At 42.3% G+C, this 20,823-nt stretch overlaps 1 protein-coding gene across 1 annotated transcript in view; it reads left to right on the forward strand.

The window, feature by feature from the left end:
• The first annotated feature begins 6,219 nt into the window (after window positions 1–6,219).
• Window positions 6,220–20,823, forward strand: part of COL24A1 (collagen type XXIV alpha 1 chain) — a 380,712-nt gene continuing 366,108 nt past the window's right edge. The window contains exon 1 of the mRNA XM_074221770.1: window positions 6,220–6,337. Within this exon, the coding sequence (XP_074077871.1) occupies window positions 6,276–6,337 (62 nt within the window). The 5' untranslated portion in view covers window positions 6,220–6,275. The remainder of the gene's footprint in view (window positions 6,338–20,823) is intronic.

Consider the following 20,823-nt stretch of genomic DNA (forward strand, 5'->3'; position numbering starts at 1 on the left):
TGTGACCTTAGACTTCACATACCTGGGCCTAAAATTCCTTCTTTGTTACATAAGGGATTTGAACTATAAATTCTCTGAAGTCCCTCCTATCTTTGGCTTTTGCATTCTTCTTTTAATTCCTCCAGTCATGTAAAAAATACTACACTACTCAGACTAGATGGTGGACCATTTAGAGTAATTACAATAGTCTCTGGTTAAAATATAAAAATTACGTTTCATTGTATTATACTCCCAGTTCATTTGATGATTAAAATAAGAGCAGATCCTATCCTGGATTTTCATTACACAATTCACCTTTTTATTCAGAAATCCCAAGTAAATAGATATTGATAGATGTTTTAACTTCTGTGGTTTGTTTTTGTTTTTAGTTTCTTATTCGTTTAATATACATCTCCAACTTCTTTCACATTCCTACTCTCTTCTCCATTCACATAGCCACCATCTTAATTTGGGCCCTTGTCAGTGTTCACCTGGACTATCATAAGAACATCCTGAATGGTTTCTCTGCTTCTAATTGCTTCCTTTTCCAATCCACCCTTGATTCAGGGGCCCAGATAATCTTTCTAATGCATAGCTCTGACAGATCACTCCCCTATTTAAAACTTTCAGTTTCCCCCCCCACTAAATCACAGAACTTCAGGACTTCAGAAGCCATTTATTCCTACAAGAACCTGACCAAGAATCATTTCTACACCACCAAAAAGTGGTCACTGACACTTTACTTAAAAGACTTCCAAGAGTGTGAGTCCCACCACACTGTGGGAGGCAGCACATCTTATTTTTAGACAGTTTTAAGTATTAGGAAGCTTTTCCTTAATCAAATTAAGCCTAAATCTGCCCCTGCAATTTCCTCCTACTGTAGTTCTGTCCACTAGGGAGAAGTAAAACAAATCAGATCCATTAAATCAAATTCTCTACTTTCCCAAACTTAAAATATATATTACTTACCCTGGTCTTTCAGACCTTCTTCCTTCCATCAGGCTTCAGGCTATTCCTGTGGCATCATGCCCTCATAATCTCCTTCAAGTTCTTCTCAATTCAGCCAAACTACTATTCTAATTGTCCCACTTTGCTGGGCCTGAAGAATGTCCAGGTCCCCTCTGTTTTCATGTGCTCAACCGATTCTCAGTGCCTAAATTGAATTCATTCACCATCTCTCCTGGTTGAAATCATTCCCTTTCTTCTAGGCTTAGGTCTCTTGGCATCTCCTTTTGAAATCTGACTGATCCCCTCCACCCCCATGAAAGGTCCTTCTCACTTCTCCAGGTTTCCAAGTATACATCTTAAGGGTTATTCCTGCTATAATTCCTGGTTGGTAGATGACTTGCCATATTTCCCCCATGTATAAGATGCACCTTAATTTCAGGCCCGAAATCTGAAAAAAAAATGTATTACATAAAGTTATTGAATTCACGTTTTACTCATCATTAAGTTCATACAACTTCTCATCACTATCAAAATTCCCATCCATGAGCTTGTCCTCATCTGTGTTTGATGACAAGTCACTGTTTTAGGAGAGGCTTTGCCTGTTCTCCTGCCTGTGTTCTGGTCTGTGGTTGGTCACAAGCATTCCCTGGGCAGTCTGGTGTGTGAATAATACATGCATAGTCCTTTCCATTTCATGAACCTGAAGCACCAAAGGTGTCCTCCTTGGAAATCACCAATTCTTCTGGCTTCCTGAACCATAGTTGTGGATATTGGAATTCCAATGGCTTTTTGCTCTTTTAATCCATCTCCTCAATTCCCTCTCACCCAGGCCAAACAGCTGCCTTGCCTCTCATGGCCTTCTTTTGCCCTGGTGTTTTCATTTGGGTTTCTTCTTCCTGGTGCCAGGCTCAGATTGTTTTCTCAGTTAGAGGAGGACCAAACTGATGTTCAGCAACATGATTTCCATTCATTCTTGCAAATTGGATCACTTTGAACTTGAATTCAGCACTGGATGAAAATCTTTTCTGAGCCATTTCTGGGCAGAACGTGGCAAAATGTAAGTTAATATATACCAGGGAATAAATGCAAAACAATGAGTCAAAGATAACAGATGGGAAAAAGTGGGAAATTTACGTAAAAAAAAATCTGCAGCCACTGTAATTTTTAGAGCCCAATTTTTACAGAAAAGGGGTGCATCTGACACATGGGGAAAAAGGGTACTTGGCTCAGCCCACTAGAATGCAAGTTACCTGAGCACAGGAACTACTGCAGCATTAAGAGTTATTCAAAAGTAGCTAGGCTTCCACAAAGCCTTGAATTTGCCTTCACTGGAAGTCTAAAGCAAAGGTTGGCTGGGGTGGCTAGGTGACACAGTGGATAAAGCACTGGCCCTGGAGTCAGGAGTACCTGGGAATCTGGTCTCAGATACTTAATAATTGTGTGGCCTTGGGCAAGCCACTAAACCCCATTTGCCTTGCAAAAAAAACCTTAAAAAAAAAAAGAAAAGTTTGGCTGTATAATGGGAATTCTTTTTTTTTTTGACTATGGATTAAACCAGATGACTTCTACTTTAAGGAACTAGATATGTCACTCCAAACTCTGAAATTTTGTGATTCTAGTCTTTTCTCACTAGGATTTTAAATGTAAAAGGATCTGTTTAAATCCCTCTTAAAAACGTTTTTTAAAAAAAGATGCAAAAGTTCTTAAAGGTCATTTAGAACAACCTTCAGAACAACCTTCTTATTTTCCAGATAACAAAACTGAGACACTGGAGAGTGACTTTCCCAAGCTACATTTAAAAAAAAAGAGAGAGAGAGACAGCCAAGCTGTCAGAGCATCCCAGTTGAACTCTTCCCCAAATTTTCCTCTAAACAACTTTAAAATAATGCCTCAAATTGAATTTGGGAGCTACAGAGCCAACACAATGACAGGGTAAGATACTTTTTCAGCCAAGACCACTTAGGAGGTCAGCAGGAAAGATCCATGACACTCAGATGTGGGCAGCATGAATACATTCTGAGGTTATACTAATAGTAGACCTGGGAGGCCATATTTCACCTAAACTTGTTCTCATCCTCTGTTAAAGCATAGTCCAGGTAGCTAGGTGACACGGTGGATACAACATCAGTCTTGGAATTAGGTCTTGATTTCAAATCTGGTCCAGACTCTTGAGCCTTAGAAATTGTGTAATCTTGGGCAAGTCACTTAACCCTGACTGCCTTGTACCCAGGGCTAAATTCAGTCATCTTGATCCATATCTGGCCATTGAACCCAGATGGCTCTGGAGGAGAAAGTGAGGATGGTGACTTAGCACCAGCCCCCCTCACTCAAATCCAATCCATGTACAGGTCATGGTCTCACCTCCCTGATGTCAGGGTCTTCTTCAAGAATGAAAGACATACATCATCATCAAGGCACTAGTTTAATAAAAAAAAGTAGTCCAAAGAAAATAGGTGCTTACTGTTCTGGGTTGAATTGAAGCCTCTGAGTCAAATTGTTCATGCTTCTGATGGAACTGAGAATCAGAATAAAAATGTCTGCTACCATTTAGTTCCCCTGTGACTATGATTTTTCTGGTCCTGGGCCAGTGATATTTCTGAACAAAGGTATGTTATGAATGTCCATTACTTTTTAATGATTATTTTACTCTTTTGTATATCCCTTTCTGACAGATTATAAATTTCTTGAACAAAAGTATCTTACTGTTCTTAATCTTTATTTCTGACCTTGAATCTGGCAGAGACTTTTAATATCATGTGCATTCCGTTTCATCCCTCCCGCATTGCTCACAGGTACACTTAAAAGGATTTGAGGGTGTTTGGTCTTTCTGTCACTGCCTTGAACTCCCAATGCCACTGGTACCAAATTTTAGGGGCCCCTGCATCCCAATTCCATTTAACCACTCAACAGTCAGAATAGCTTTTATAAAGGAATGTTGACTTTAAAGATATAGTGAGAGTAAATATTCCCTCCCAGCACTTAGAGGGCATAGACCCTCCCTTGTATTTCCTCAGGCTATGGAGAGGGGAATTAGTTTCAACTCCATTTCTACAGTCTGGTCCCACCAATTCTTTTTCTTTTTTTTTTCTTTTGACTTTTGCAAGGCAATGGGGTTAAGTGACTTGCCCAAGGTGAAACAGCTAGGTAATTAGTAAGTGTCTGAAACCTATTTGAACTCAGATCCTCCAGACTCCAGGGTTGGTGCTCTATCCACTGCGCCACCGAATTGCCCCTTAGTCCCACCAATTCTAAAGCCCCTTTGGACTTGACTCTCAGAACCTTGACTCCTCAGGGCTTCCCAAGTGGACCGATAGCAACATCTATCAAGAAATCCCGACTCCAAAGTCTATAGTTGAGCTCCAGAACTGAAAAGAACATAGGAAAGAGAACCAAAACCTCAAACCCAGTCCTGGGTGCCACAAGGGCTAAAAGGGAGAGGGGAAAGATTACCCTTCCCTCAAATCCACCGCAGTATAAAGTACCGAAGCATCCCATGAACAAGGCTTTCGTATCTTGAATGCCACCAGAAACTGAGAGACTGTTCCAGCCCTGCAATTTTAAAGATGCAACTCTCTGGCTGTGCAGCCAATGAGAAGAATCTGATCTCAAACTCATGTTAGGGAAATGCATTAGGTACCTTTCTCCTAGAAGGAATTCTCAGTTTTCTTCCATATTGGTGCTTCCATCTAGGATCAACCTTTTCCTTTTGTAGATGAGGACATAGATCCAGAGGGATGAAATAACTTATCAAAGATCATACAGCAAGCCAGTTTATGAGTTTCAAAATCTTTCGCCAGGCTGACGGACTCAACATTCAATATTCTTGTCACTGTAAGATGGCTGAAAGGGCAAGGAATGGAAGCCATAAATTGAATGCGGGATATTTTAGAATAAAGGGGAAGTAAAAAGAAAACGGGAAAAAAAGGAAAAGAAATTGATTACAACCCCTGCCCTCTTCCCAGCAAAGAGAAATCTTGGGTTGTGCGAACCATGATGATGATCAGTGCATGTGCAAGGAAAATGGGTAATTGGGTGATACTTAAATTCGAATTGATTTGAAATGAGGGACCATCGGTGTTCACAAATTCAGGGAGAATAGCTTTCAATGTGTGAAAACCCATCAGGAAACTAATATTTGCTTTTTAAAAAGTGTTTGATTTCAAAGGACGCCCCTTCCTGCCCCCCCCCCCCCATGAGTCTCTCCATCTAAGAGCTACTTTCAGGAACCTTCTGTGGATTTTTATCAAACTACAATCTTTATTTTTATTTTTGAGGATTCTTTTTCCAGATCCAGAAGTAGAGGCCTTCCCACATGGGGATAGGGATTTCCCTGGAATGGGGAGCGCCTCCAATGGCAGATTCTCTTTCTCTAAAACTTAGTCATCCACGCGTTGAGCGACTCGGCCGGCATCTTATGCCAGTCAGGGCTCTTGCTCCCAGGCTCGCCGGCTCTTGGGGAGGCTCTTCGTCCGGAGTCTCCCTACCTGTAGGCAGCCTCGGCCTTATGCTGCACCCCTACCCCGCCCTTCTAGCATCCCGATGCCCTGGGAAGGCAGGACTTGCCCTTCCTTCTGCCACTGAATCCCCAGGGCTCTCGCCGTGGATAAATAGCTGAGTGGGATGCGCTCGTCTTGGGCAAATCATTTCTCTGGGCCTCAGTTTCCCCATTTGTTAAGGAAAGGGGGAAGGAGGGAAAGGAAGGCAGCAGCTCGCCCGGGGCGGCGGGCACGGGCCTTCGGGAGCGGGGCGCCGGGGTCCCCCGGGGCAGGCGCGGACACGGGCGCCCCCCCAGCGGCGGCCGCGCCGACGCCGCGCAGGGGCCGGGGAGCCGAGGGGTGGGCGGGGAGGGGGTCGGGTGATGTCACCGGCAGTCCGCAAGCCGTGAAACCCAACACCGGCCGGATCTGCTGGCGGAGTCGGCTCCTCTCCTCCCCGAAGGGAAGCGGCCGCCCGGCGGCTCTCCGAGGCGCTGCCAGTCCCCTCCCGGCCGCCCGCCCCGTGCGTGTGCCCGGCTCGCTCCGGGGCTCCTTCCCTGCCCCGTGCCCCCTCCTCCAGCGCGGGCTGCCAGCTGCCCCCGGAGTCGCCTCGGAACCCCACGGGAGCCCCGGGGCTCGCTGGCGATTGATGCCCGGCCCCGGGCAGAGCCTGCCTTCCCCCGGGGCCGTCACCCCGCCCGCCGCTCTCCCGGCCTGGCTCCCCCGGGGCTCCCTGGGCCCCCCCCGGCCAGGGCTCAGGCAGCGGGGCAGCGTCCTCTTCCCTCTTTTCATGGCCGGCCCCCGCGTCTCCCCCCGGGCGGACTCGCCCCCTCTTTCCCGTTAGCGCTCCGCTGCTTGGACAGATGCAGACAAATGTATTTGGGGGCCCGCAGGACCAGGCGTGGAAAGGGCTTCCCCACGGGGATCGCGATCACGTAAGTAGCGGCGCCCGCCGCGGGGGGCGGCCGGGGCGGTGAGGGGGAGCCCGGCTCCCAGCCCGGCTCCCAGCCGGGACCCAGCCCGGACCCAGCCCGGCTCCCAGCCCGGACCCAGCCCGGACCCAGCCCGGCTCCCAGCCCGGACCCAGCCCGGACCCAGCCCGGACCCAGCCCGGCTCCCAGCCCGGCTCCCAGCCCGGCTCCCAGCCCGCTCCCAGCCCGGCTCCCAGCCGGGACCCAGCCCGGACCCAGCCCGGCTCCCAGCCCGGCTCCCAGCCCGGACCCAGCCCGGCTCCCAGCCCGGCTCCCAGCCCGGCTCCCAGCCCGCTCCCAGCCCGGCTCCCAGCCCGCTCCCAGCCCGGACCCAGCCGGTCCCAGCCCGGACTCAGCCCGGACCCAGTCCGGACCCAGCTGGTCCCAGCCCGGACTCAGCCCGGACCTAGTCCGGACCCAGCCCGGCTCCCAGCCCGGACTCAGCCCGGACCTAGTCCGGACCCAGCCCGGCTCCCAGCCCGGACTCAGCCCGGACCCAGCCCGCTCTCCCCGTGCGCCCCGAGGCGCTCCGGCTCGCTGCCACTTTTTGGCGTGGGAGCCGGAGGGCGGCCGGGATGTTCCCCTTGGCTTTGCAGTTTGTAAAATCGCATCCTGGAAGAGAGCGCCCTGCCAGAGAAGAGCTCCCCTAGAAACGTGGGGACCATCCCAGGGCTCTGCAGAGAGAGGCACCGGACTCCTGGAGCCCCCAAAGCGCCCTGTTTTCTTCGGGCTGTCTCTCCCGTCCCTTACTCCTCTCTCTTTCTCCCTTCTCCTATTTCCTTTCATTCTCGTCTCATCTTGTTCTTTCCCCTTCTTTCTATCTTCCTTTCCTGTCTTGTTTCTCTTCTTCCTTTTCTTTCTTCTTCTCTGCCCCTTTCCCCTCTTTCTTTCTTCTGTCCTCTTTCTCTTCTTGCTCTCCTCTCTACTGTTTTCTGTTTCTCCTCTTCTTCTCTCTTCTTTAACGCTCTCTTCTTTTTCTCTACTTCCTTTGCCTCTTTTCATTTTTCTCTCTTCTGTGCTTTTTCCTCTTCTTTCTTCACCCTCTCTCCTTTCCTTTATGCACTGTCTCTCCCCTTTCAGGCTTCCTCTCTATCTTCTCTTAACTCTTCCCTCTTTTCTCTTTCTCTGCCTCCTTTCTCTCCCCCTTTCTTTTCTTTTGGCTCCTTTTTCCTTTCTTGTTCTCCTCTTGCTCCTTTCCTTTTTTCTCTCTCTCTCCCCATCTATCTTATCTTCTTTCTTCTTTGTACTCTTCCTCCTTTTCTTTCTTCTTTTTCTCTGCCTTCCTTCTTTCCCCCTTTTCTTTCTCTTTGTCTCTTTTCTCCTCTTTCCCTTCTTCTTCTTCTTCTTCTTCTTCTTCTTCTTCTTCTTCTTCTTCTTCTTCTTCTTTTCTCTCTCTCTCTCTCTCTCTCTCTCTCTCTCTCTCTCTCTCTCTCTCTCTCTCTCTCTCTCTCTCCCCTTCCTTTTTAATTCTCAATGACTCTCACTCTTCTTTTCATTCTACCCTATCTTCCTCCTCTCTCTCTTATTTCTCTCCTTCTTCTTGGTGCATCTACCTGCTGTTTGTGCTTCTCTCTCAATCTATGGATTCCCAGTGTCAAAGTATTTTGTAGAAAGGGGTTGAGGAGTGAGGGCATGATAGATAACCCTAAGGAAGCTTAATCATCCTGGTTTGGAATTTAAGGTGTAATCTGGAATCTACTTTTACAGACTTGGGCAAAAGGGCATCAGCTTCCATCACTATGGGCAGATTGCACCCACTCTGCACTTATACTGTCATTTGGGACTTAGACATGGGAGAAATGGGGAGGGTTAGGGGGGAGAGGCAGAAGGAGGGCGGAGCTTGGGACCGGTGAAAACTGACAAGGTCTGATATATCTGAGTTATTGTGGCTTCCCTAGTTTGTTGCTTAGAGATCTGTATGTTTACTGCCTCAGCCAGCCCTCAGAGCCTCTTGGACTCAAAGGGCAGAGAGTACACAGGAGCTCCTCTGAAGGAGGTTTCTTTTGCTTTGCAAATCATTTCATCTCTGGAAGCAGAGAGGGGATCCTGAATCCTGTGATGAGACATTGCAACAAAGACATAGCCCCTGCATTAGGTTAACCAAAAGGAACTGGGGGAGGGGGTAGATAGCTAACTCTCAAGGGGTCATGAGGCTGTCGGAACCCAGAGTGAAGGATGTGAATAAATTTAGAAATGCCCCTCTATCTTGGCTGGGCTGGTGATCCATAATCTTCTATTTCTGACTCGTTTAGTCTCAAGATTGGCTTTTGATCACAGAATCTTTGGGAGAGAAAACTTTTTCTTCTCCTTCCCCAGCCTACAAAAAAAAAGGCTTAGGTGGAGAAAAAGTGAAGTAAGAGAGATAGGGAGGGAAATGAGCGGTTTTCCGACTTTCATGAGACTTAGTGAGAGAATACTTTCAGGAATTAATTTCCTAGAAAAATGATTGTTTTAGATATGGGTTTTCTATCGAGTGTTCAGCCAGATCTGACAGCTTCCAGCTGGAAGTGATCAGGACATGGTCTATATCAAAGACAGTCTCTTCAGGTAGTGCTGTGGAGGCCTTCTTGAAGGCAGGAAGTTTCTACTTTTATTTCTATAATCCTAGTGTCTACCTTGGCATGAGGCAGCCAGGTGTTGCAGTGGATAGAGTCCTGGACCTAGAATTAGAAAGACCAGAGTTCAAATCCAACCTCAGTCTCTTACTAGTTGTAGGACCCTGGACAAGTCTTCTAACCTCTGCCTCAGTTTCCTCAACCATAAAATGAAACTAATATTAGCCCCCATCTCTCAGGGTTATGATGAGTATCCATTGAGATAATTTATAAAGTTTGTAACTCAGAGTCCAATATATAATAAATTGTTCTTTCCCTTCCCTTTCTCCATGGTACCTGTAATTTAGCAGTCACTTAATAAATGATGCCTATTATTGAAATGAATTGAACACTTTCATTGAATACTGAGCCTCAGTTTCCTCCTTTTTTTTAAATGGGGATTTGGATTAGATGACCTCCGAAGTCCCAAAGCACTGTACAGATATGTGGTTCTCTCCAGAACCCTGCACAGTAAGTATTACTCCCATTTTACAGATCACCAATAAATTTGTTGGCATGAAGTAACACTCCAAATCAGGGGTCTATGAAATATGATATGGGGGCAGAGGTAGATCTGCAAATGAGACCTATATTGCATTTTCTTAGGACTCTGGTTAGCTTCAATGTTCTTGTCCACTCTGATGGTAAAGTTGAAGTCTGTCCAGGTTCATGATTATTCCAACTGTAGTTAGACATCTAATGGAATAGGGAGATAAGACTCAAAAAGCTGCCCCCTCCCCAACAAGCCCAGACCCAGAGGAGTTTCTCTGGGGTTAAATGGAAGTTTCTTTGACCTTTTCCCTTCCCCAGTAACTTTGAATTTTGTTATTGTTGCATGGTCATTTTGCAGTTGTGTACAACATTTCAGGATCCTATTTGGAGTTTTCTTGGCAAAGATACTGAAGTACTTTGCCATTTCCTTCTTCAGCTCATTTTACAAATAAGGGAACTGAGGCAAAGTTAAGGGACTTGCCCAGGGTCATACAGCTAGGAACTTTTTGAGGTTGGATTTGACTCAGGAAGATAAGTCTTCCTGATTCCAGACTTGATATTATTCACTGCTCCACCTAGCTGCCCCCATCTTTGAATTTATATTGTAGTTACTTAAGCAACTTAGACTTCTCCTCCTCTTTCCCCTCTTCTTTCTCCTCATTTTCCTCTTCTTATTTCCCCCTTTCTCCTCTTTCCTCTCCCTTTATTTTCCTCTCATCTTCTCCCCCTCTTTTCTTTCCCTCTGCCATCCCTTACCTCTGGATACCCTGAAGCTACTCTTTCTTAGTTGTGACCAACTTCACGGATTAAAGCCATTCCTTCTGCTCCTGGTCTCTTCTTGTCTGGTATTCACTCCCCTTCCAGACTCTCAGAGAAAAGGCCTGCATAAATTCCTGGGCAGTTTGGGGTTTGTAAATTGGGTCCAGATGATTGGGGGGAGGGACAGGGAGGAGGAGAGACAAAATGATTTGAAAGGAGAACATCGAAGCAAAATTGCAATGGTTTTCGAAGTAGGGAGAAACTCTATTGGGAAATTCTATAGGGAGAAAGTCTCAGGTTTGGGGAATTATAGACATTTATTTGCATAATTTAGGTAAAGATCCATTTTCTTTCAGCTGAGGGGGAGAAAAAATCAACTCTCAAACTCATTTTCATGTTTACAAAGCACAAGAAAAATTGAGCACTTGAGAAAGGGAAGCAATTATTCTATAAAATATTAACTCTCTCCACCACCACCACCACTCCTGCCCCAGTTAATTAGCTTTAACCTGAGAATTAAATATGGGAAGAAAAGCCAATTTTCTTGAACAAATGCAAGTTAGTTTGAAAACCATTGTCAAAGGGCTAGAGGCATCCTAGAGCAACATGGGAGAGGCAGCTGATGTTAAAGGCAAGCTGTTCAATGAAGCCCTAGACTGCTTCTGGAAAAACTGCAAAGCTTTTATTTTCCATGGTCCTTTTGCAATGATGTCCTTGAGAGGGGGGGGAAAGAAAGCCTCATTTCATCACAGCCCTGAATCCAGGCAACCAGAAGCCACTTGGAGGGCAACCCATTTCAAACCCACTGCATATTATATTTCCTGTGACTGCTTTTCAATCATCTCCCCAAGCGTGGAAACCTGTAAAATTAGTGAAAGGGAAACAGTAAAACTAGAAAGTCTTGGAGAACCATAGGTTCTCTAAACCATAGGTTCTCTAGGCTTTAGAATCAGAAAAGAGCTTGGAGAATATCAGGTCTAAACTCTCATCTTAAAGGAGCAAACTGAAGCCAGGAAAGCACCTAATCCTGTGTCTGGCACATAATAAGCACTATATTAATGTTAGTTATTACTTTTGCTGGTATTTGACTTGCACAAGGTCACACATCTAGTAAGCACCAGAAGTCCTGTGACTTAAGAGCGACAAGCTGGGCCATGCCTCAAATACTTCCAAGTGGCGTGACCTGGGCAGTTTACTTAACCCTGTTTGCCTCAGTTTCCTCCTATGTAAATTAAACTCAAGTGGAAAGAAAGGACAAACTATTCCAGTATCTTTGCCAGGAAACCTCCAAATGGGGTCACAAAGAGTTGCTTTTGACTGAAACAAATGAACAACTAAAACAACAACCTGTGGTTCTAGACATAATTCGCTTCCCATTGTGTCTCACTACCTCCTCTGAAGGCTTCAAGTTACTGAACCAATGGAATACCATGGGGGTAGACTACTCGGCACAGTCTCCTGGTAATTAAAGGGTATCAGTGAACATTTCATTTCTAAGAGAGGATCTATTTCCTAGCTGACACCCATTTCTATTTTTTAAAGTGACTTTGTGGTCTTTGTAGTCTAAATATGTGTTTACAGTTTATGTGCAGGAGGAAATGCAGGATTCTGCTCTGGGGTGGGAGAGGTTGAATAAGGGTGGATTTTATTCAAAGCACGATTTAGGACTTATCTCGAGATATAGGCTGCAATATATATTCATATTTAAGCCCCTTTCCTTGCTCAAGCATCTAACTAAAGGAAAGGGAGAGAATTTCCTCATTTTCTTGGATTTGATTTTTGTTGTCAGTTGTTCAATCATTTTTAAGTCATGACTAACTCTTCATGATCAAATTTGAGGCTTTCTTGGCAGAGATACCAAAGTGGTTTGCCGTTTTCTTCTCTGGTACATTTTACAAATGAGGAAGTTGAGGCAAATGGGGTTAAGTGACTAGTCCAGGATTCATACAGCTAGTAAGTGTCTGAGGCCAGATTTAAACTCAGGAAAAGGAGTCATTCTGACACTCTATCCACTGATCCACCTGACTGGCCCTTCAGTTGTCAAAGGATAACCTTATTGAAGAGAAATTGTAATTATCATTTCAAGTGAAAAGAAAGAAATAAAAATAAACAACAAACATTTTTAGATTAGTGCACTCTAATCCCTTGACTGGGGCAGGTAGCTAGGTGTTACAATGGATAGAGTGACAGGCCTAGAGTTAGAAAGATTCATCTTCTTGAGTTCAAATTTGGCCTCAGACACTTCCTGACTATGCGAGTGACCCTGGGCAAGTCATTTAACCCTATTTGCCTCAATTTTATCATTTGTAAAGTAAACTGGAGCTACTCTAGCATCTTTGCCAAGGAAACCCCAAATTGGGTCACACAGAGTCCGATGTTACCAAACAATAATCATTTAATTCAATTCAGAGAAAGAAAAAGAGAAACACGTTTATCACTTGTAATAGAAAACCTTTCTAGGCCTCAGTTTCCTCATCTCTAAAATGAGAGGGTTGGACTAGTTGGACCTCAGAGGCCATCTTGTCCAAATCTCCTTTTACAGATGAGTTGAGGTCAGGATAATTGTGTCATGAAGCATCCCCTAAATTTCATAGCTCCCCATAGAACAAGTAAAAGCCAAGACCACAGTCAGAGTCCTAGGGGATCAAGATTATCAGGGAGAACCCCTCGGTGCTCCTTGTTTCAAGTAGTGGAAGGGAAAACTTAGAAAGTCTGAACACTGTCCAGGTAGCTTACCTCTGAAATGAAGGTTGATGTTTCTACCTCTGAAGCTGGAGGACCCCTGGTGTCCGAGATATGACCTGGGATCCTCTGCTCCCCACAACAATCTCACTTTTTAATCTGATGCATTGAGCATGAATGATATCAAATTTGGAAGTGTTATTCCAGGGTCCAAACCTCCAGAACAGTCAGTTATCTGATTTCCCAATGCAACAAGAGTTTTTAGGATTCTTGGAATTGACTTTGAGGGAAGTGACAAAATTTTGAATGCATTAGAGACAGTCACATCAATGATCTGGTAGCCTGTCACTTTGGAAATACCTCCCTAAGTGACTGAAATGATAAGGCTCTGTCTTCTCCCTTAGTTTATTGTATCAATTCTGTCAAAATTAAAAATTTTCCATTCCCCTTTAACTAACTTCTTTTCAAGATGGTCTGATTTCTTTTAGGTTTTGTATTAATTTTTATATCGACTTTGACTCTCTTTAGGATTCTAGATAATGAGAAACATGATAAAGAGATAAACTGTTTTCTTTGCCTCATTGAGAATGCAATGGAAAAACAATTATTAGAGTTTTGCAACTAAACATTTTGGTAAAGGAAATTAAAACATGAGCAAAATGTTTGAAGCGATTAATCCAAGGCAATATGATGTAATTTAATGGAAATAATGTACAGAAAAAACTAAAAAATTTCCCACAGATTCTATTATTAGGTCAAATCATGGCCTCCTGCTCTATGATAACATTTCTGCCTGTAATTTTGTCATTATCCCCTAAAAGTAAAAAAAAAATTAACAGAGTCAGCCTGTAATTGTAGAATTGTAGGGCTTGAATAAGTACCTTGGAGATCATTAGGATGACAAGACTGAAACCCAAAAGGGAAGCTTTTACATAAAATGTCAGGTAGAGATGGTGATGTATAGGGATTGGGATAGTGATTAATGACTATAGGAAACTGCTAAGTGAAGAAAGCCTCTTTCAGAGCCTAACATTTCACTACAATATATAATCTTAAAGAATTTCCTTGAACACTGCAAGATTATGATTTGTCCAAGGTCATATAGCCAGTGTGTACCAGTGGGACTTGAATCAAGGTCTTGCTAGTTCTAAGGCTAATTCTCTATGCTCTACTGTCCTCTTGTGTGTATGTTTGTGACAGTCTTTGTCACTGTGTATTATTTGTTCTTTTTCCTTTCTCAAAGATGACCATGATATCAGGGATGTGATGCCGTAATGACTATCAGGGAGACATAATAGACATTTCTAGTCTCTTCTCCAAAAGGGATTCTCATTCTTGCCAGGAGGGGGAGAAGGAGGTAAAGGTCAGAGGCCATTACAGTTGTCTCCCAAAAGAGAAAGTCTGCTCCCTTAAATATTGCTTGTCAAGGAGTCTGAGCTACCTTCTTATTGCTTTGCCATTTTGGCAGAAGGAAGGTCCTAACTCTACATCTAAGACTTGATTCCTTCCCTACCAATGCCAGTTCCACCCTGAACACACAGCAAATAGCAAAGAAACCCATTTATCCAAATCATTTTAAAAAAGGTATCCATAGGAGTGAAAAATATAGAGCAAAAAAGTTCAGATCAACCAAAAAAGAGGTCCTACATTGGAACTAAGGGGAAATTCTCCAAAGTCTCTAGAGAAGCAAGCTAGGTATGGGAGCATGATGGAGACTTTTTCCTTCACTAAGTGGGACTGGCCTCTTCCATCTTCTCTCTTGAAACTGGAAACCATGAGTGCTAGGAACCAAGCAACTTTGATAGGAAAAGATTTATAGCTTGATGAGCACCCATCGGGACTCAGCCTGAAGAGTTCTAAAGAGAGACTTGAAGGGAGCTTTCATTGGAAAGTCTAAAAAAGGACTCTAGAGAATTTGTCATTTCCCTGATCCATCCCATATACAGGGCGGGGAATTCATCTCTACCAATAAGGAGAGAGTAACATACCAACAGACTTTGGGATTGGGCATGTATGTATATATACATACATATATATGTACATGTGTGTACATATTTATACACACATACATTTTAATATATGTACATTCATGCATTTTATATATATTTATATAAAACATAAATATATAGTGCATTTCATATATGCATATATATGTAAATACACTATATATTGATATATTTGCATTCTATAATCCCATAATCTATTTCATTGTTTGCTGGTGGTTTTATTTCTGCACATATGCATATGAATGTAGATATATACACATAGACAACATACATGTATAAGTACACAGAACATATCTATATTGTGTTCATACAGGTAGTAACAGTCACTTAACCTCTCAGTGCTTGAGTAATCTTTCTGTAAGTTGTTGAGAAGATGCTGGTCTTAATTGGTGGTCCTTGGCAAGTTGTATGTTAGTCAGTCCACAAAAATTCACTGTGTTCTGTTTTGGGGTTTTTTTTTTTTCAGTTGTATCTGACTTTTCATGATCCTCTTTGGTATTCTTGGCAAAGATACAGGATGGTTTGACATTTCCTTTTTCAACTCATTTTATAGATGAAGACATTTGGTGACTGACTTCCCCAGGGCTACACAGATAATAAGTGTCTGAGACCAGATTTGAACTCAGCTGAGATCCTGACTCTAGGTCCAGTGTTCTATCTACTGTGTTGCTGCCTAAATGCTAGATACTGGGCTAAGCCCTGGGATAAAAAGAAAGGTAAAAAGACAGTCCTTGTCTTTAAAGATTTCACAGTCTAATGGAGGTGACAGCAGGAAAACAATTACTTACAAGCCAGATATACACAGAACCAATAGGGATAATTCACAGAAGGAAGGCACAGGCATTAAGGGGGAACTTGCATCATGGAGCAGATGGCATTTTAGCTGGCACCTGAAGGAACCAGGAGATAAGGAGGGAGGGCATTTTCCTAGGCACAGGGAATATCCAGGAAAAATACTGAAAGTCCAGAGTTGTGTCTTGTTTTCACAATAGCAAGGAGGTGTGTGTTGGGGAATAATACTGTATGTGGAGTAAAATATAAGAAGACTGGAAGGTAGGAAAGGACCAAATTGTGAACAACTTAAATGCAAAACAGTTTTTCCTTTCATATTACGTGACCCCAAAGGGATCATGAAAAGTCAGATAGAACTGAAAAATAGTGGGATACAATAAAATTTTTGTTGACTAAAACATAACTTGCCAAGGACCACCATTTCATGTGGGAGTTAAGGGGGACGGTGCTCTGTGATCTGGAAAATCTGTGTAAAATATTTTGATCATCCCTTTGAACCAGAGAAAGAGTCTGAATCCTTAAGATATTGAAAGATAAAAGATGTTGATACTATGCAATCCTATATATAGATTTTATGTACTTCTGAGTTTCTAAATTTGTGCTGTGTTATCTACATTTTTGGTAAAACTCCCCCCCCCCATTCCCATTTATTTTCTTATGCTGACCCCTAATATAAAAAAACCACAGTAGGGAAAGTTGCCATGTGTAAGGGATAATTATATTTATCCTGGACGTGACAATTCTAGATGCTGGTCATAAGAAAGCCAAGTGTCCTTTCTCCCTAATGACTTTATTCTGTCCTCTTTGGGTTCTTTGAGAGATGAGAAGAATTGAACTTTCCTAACCATAATATTATATTCTCTGGCATTGTTATTTTTCTGCTTCTGGTGGCTAAACTAAAGGTCTTCACATTATAACTTTGCCAACAGTGACATAAACATTATACTCACATATTTATCATTCTTTGAAGTAGGCAAGGGGTAGTACAAGTATTCTTGGCACTACACAGCGACTGCCCTTAGTGGCACCTGAAGCAGGTAGACTTATTCCGAGTTCCATGGTCTTTCCTTAACACTCTAGAAACAGATAAATCAAATAAGAATGCCCTGAACAGAAGGCAGTACAGTGTCTATCTTTAACCCCTTTCTTAGTATTTTTTCTTAGTTGAGTCCTTGATATTAACCAAAGAAAAAGAGAGACTGAATACATCAGCCATCTGCTCATTCCTCTCCATTAGTCATGGAGTTGGTATAAATACACTTACATAAGGTATGGCCTAACCAATTTGTCATAATCTCCTAGAATCATCTGGATCAGACAAGAGAAATAGGAGACTTGACAAGTTTAGGTTTTCTTGCCTAGACCCATGAATGAACTTGTCAGTATGTCTAGGGCAAGCTCATTTTTTTTTCCCCTGAAGTCATTGGTGGGGGGAGGTGCTGAGCCCATCAAATGCATCCTGCAGGTGTTCTCTTCACCCTCGTGGTAAGCTTAGTGGGTTGACTTTTTTCCATCTGTCAACTCATGCGAGTGATTAAGGTTGCAGCCTGGGCCAGAGATACCTGGGGCAGGTGCTGCTTCTTCCCCTACTCATATTCTGCTAAGGCGGCATGATTCAGATGAGTTATCCCCTGATGATGGTAATCCTGGGCTTCTTGCCAGGCTGGGTGATCTATATGTACCATTTGAATGCATGAAAATGCAGAGAGGGAGAAAGACAGACTCTCGTCACTTAAGACTCAAGGCCGTCCTGGGATTCACCAGTCGAGAGTGAGATCCTCAGGATTCAAGCTAGATTAGCCAAGTATCATTCCAAACAGATGGGAGCCAAATCTCCACATCATAACTCCAGATGTTGAAAACTACTTATAGTTTTCCTTGGGCTAATAGAAAAGAAAAAAAGTCAAATATTTTTTTATTTATAATTTGGATTATCCAAATATACATACCTATAAACGCATGCACATATATGCACACACATATACATGTCCATATGCACATACATATCTATTTATATACATTTATGGAACTGCATATATCCATACACATATTGGTATATATAGATGTTTACATCTATATATACATAGATTGAAATAGATGAGGGGCAGCTAGGTGGTGTCATAGAGCACAGAGGGCCAGACCTGGAGTTAAGAAGACTCATCTTCCTGAGTTCAAATCTGCCCTCAGATACTTCCTAGCCATGTGACCCTGAGCAAATCACTTAACTCTGTTTGCCTTAGTTTCTTCATCTGTAAAATGAACTGAAAAAGGAAACAGGACATCCTTCCAGTATCTTTGCCAAGAAAATCCCAAATGAGGTCAAAGTCAGACATGACAGAAATAACTCAGTAACAATCATTTAAGGATACATTAGATAAAGATATCAGAACAAACAGGGATTAAAAGTATTACATGATAGATCTCTAGATAAATAATCATTTAAATAGTTGCCATGTTTGTAGTTTTTCTTTTATGCTAAAGTCTTTTTAAGTCCCCATGTTATTATTTTACTGTTGCTTTCATAAGAGTAGCTTAAGGTTGACCAGAACCTGGACTGTGACATGTCTGGTTCAGACCCTGGTTCAGAGGCTTTGAAATGGGTGACCCATCTTTAAGCCCACTATCAAAATTATAACTTAGAATAGAGCTCTGGTCGAAAAGTTTTATTTTGGCAACTGTACCTTGATTACCTAACTAAGGGATAAATCACTCTTGAGGTGAGTAAGAATTGTGCTCATTCTTTGATTCATCTAGTTTTTATCCCACTTAGATAATGCTAAAGAGGTCAGCATCATAATGAAGAGGTATAATGGCATAGGTCGGCAAGAAAGCTAGTTTGAACATGAAGTCAGGTCTTGCTCTGGACACCTTAATAGCTATGAGACCCTGCACAAGTCCTATTGCCCTTGGTTGCTCCAGGTGAATGGCCGTGACTAAACCTGTAGATGGCTTGTGTTCTCTATTAGGTTCCTTAGGGAAGGTCTTTCTGACGTTCCCCTGCCTTTCCTCTAGTTACCAGCTTCCTCCCTTTGGATAGTGCTTTGAATTTATTTGCATAATTCAGATACATGTTATATCCTCCTTCCACCCCCTAAGGAGATGGAAAGTTCCAATTTGTGTCTTTTGTACCCTTAGGAGATAATTCGGTATCTTATCATAGTAGATATTTAATAAATGTGTATGTCAAATTGAATTGATGCAAATTCTCAGTCTGTATCATTATAGATCCTTTTTATTTGTCCCTTACTCTGAAGTTCTCAAAGTTTTGATCTCAGGACCCCTTTAAAATTATTGAGGACCCCCAAAAGTTTTCATTTAGGTAGGCCTAGCCCTCTATACACTATGGCACCAACGAGTTACCCCTCACATATTTGTGTGTATGAACATATTTAGTCATATAGATGTGTGTGTATATATGCAGGCATGTTTACACATGTATATATATATATATTGTACATGTGCATATGTGTATCCATGTATGCATATATATGTATGTGCTTTATATATATATTTGGATACTCCAAGTTATATGTATCAATATTATGTTTATTCATTCATTTAAAAATAAGAGTAATAAGCAATTCTATGTTAACATATTTTCATGTTGCATGTTTTCATAAAAAAGTCTCTTTTTCATAAACAAAGCATTTAGTGAGAAGGGTGACATTATTTTACTTCATTTTTTAAACTTTTAAAAATATTTGGCTTCTGCATTCAGTTATTGCAATATGTTGTTTTGCTCGAAGAAAAGCTGGCTTTGCACAGATATGTAGTTGGAAAGGGGAAGAATATTTTAATATACAAACAACATGTTCGTATTATTATGAAAATTAGTTTTTAATTCATGTAACCCCTGAAGTGTCTGAAGTCTCCCAGGATTACAGATCATACTTTGAGAAATATTAATTGAGGAAGTCAAGGTAAAAACATGTGAGATAGAGAGTAAGAAATGTGCCAAGAATTCTTTTTCTAACATACCAGGAGCTCAATTAAAGCCATGAATTGATCCATTGTTTTAGTAAAATAGTTGGTGATATTTGTCAATGAACCCACTCTTTTTGGAGATTCAGATCTCCTTATAAGAATAAAAATGCTTCAAGTTCCATTCTATCTCAAGAGAGATATTAGTTCTAGCTCAGGTGTGGGACCATCCATCCTTAGCCTCCTCCTGGAGATTTTCCATTCTGTCATTGCCATTCATTCCCTTTCTTCATCCCTCTCCCACTTCTTGACTTAAGAACTAATCAAATCAACATTATCTTACTGTTCCAATCATCATCCCTGGTACTATTCATTCATATTTTGGTGGGGGGTTGGTTTTTTGCAAGGCAATGGGGTTAAGTGACTTGCCCAAGGTCACCCAGCTAGGCGATTATTAAGTGTCTGAGGCTCGATTTGAACTCAGGTCCTCCTGACTTCAGGGCTGGTGCTCTATCCACTGCACCACCTAGCTGCCCCTTCCTGGTACTATTCAGACCAAAATGGCTTTCCTTGACTCTTCTCTTTGTATGTTGTTTTCTGCTACTAAAATCTATCCTCCTGGAGGGCAGGTACCATAGGTACCACCTCACTTTGGCATTTGAATTCCTAGCACTGACTATATTGCTTGTCACAGAGTAAGCACTTACTATAAGTTTTTTTTTAATTCATTCATTGATGAAGGGATACTGAGATTATTAATTCACAGTCTTGATGATTGGTTCCTGCTAGTGTAGAGATATTCCCTGACTTTGTCCAAAACTGATTGCCTCTTCTTCTCCCCCAAAGTCTCTAAAGTATCAGATTTCTGTTCACTTCTCCTCTATAAGAAGAGTTATTTAAGAAGGCTCTATAAGCTGACACAGCAAAATTTTTTTAAAAAATTAAAAAAAAAACTATAGTGGTGAGGCATTAACTGGTTAATTTCTAATCAAACTTCTCATTGCTGACCTAAATACAAAAAACCTATTACCCAAGACTGTAACTGCTGATTCTAATATGAGTAGTTTGTAAATCCACTCTTGTGCAAATAGTATTGACTTTTCTATATGATTGCTATAGTTTCAAAGAATTTCTATATAATTTCTAAATAATTTCAAAGAATTCAGTTCATTTCAGCAAACTTTTATTGAGCATCTACTATATG

This window comes from Macrotis lagotis, chromosome 2 (assembly GCF_037893015.1).
Source record: "Macrotis lagotis isolate mMagLag1 chromosome 2, bilby.v1.9.chrom.fasta, whole genome shotgun sequence".
Taxonomy (NCBI): domain Eukaryota; kingdom Metazoa; phylum Chordata; class Mammalia; order Peramelemorphia; family Peramelidae; genus Macrotis; species Macrotis lagotis.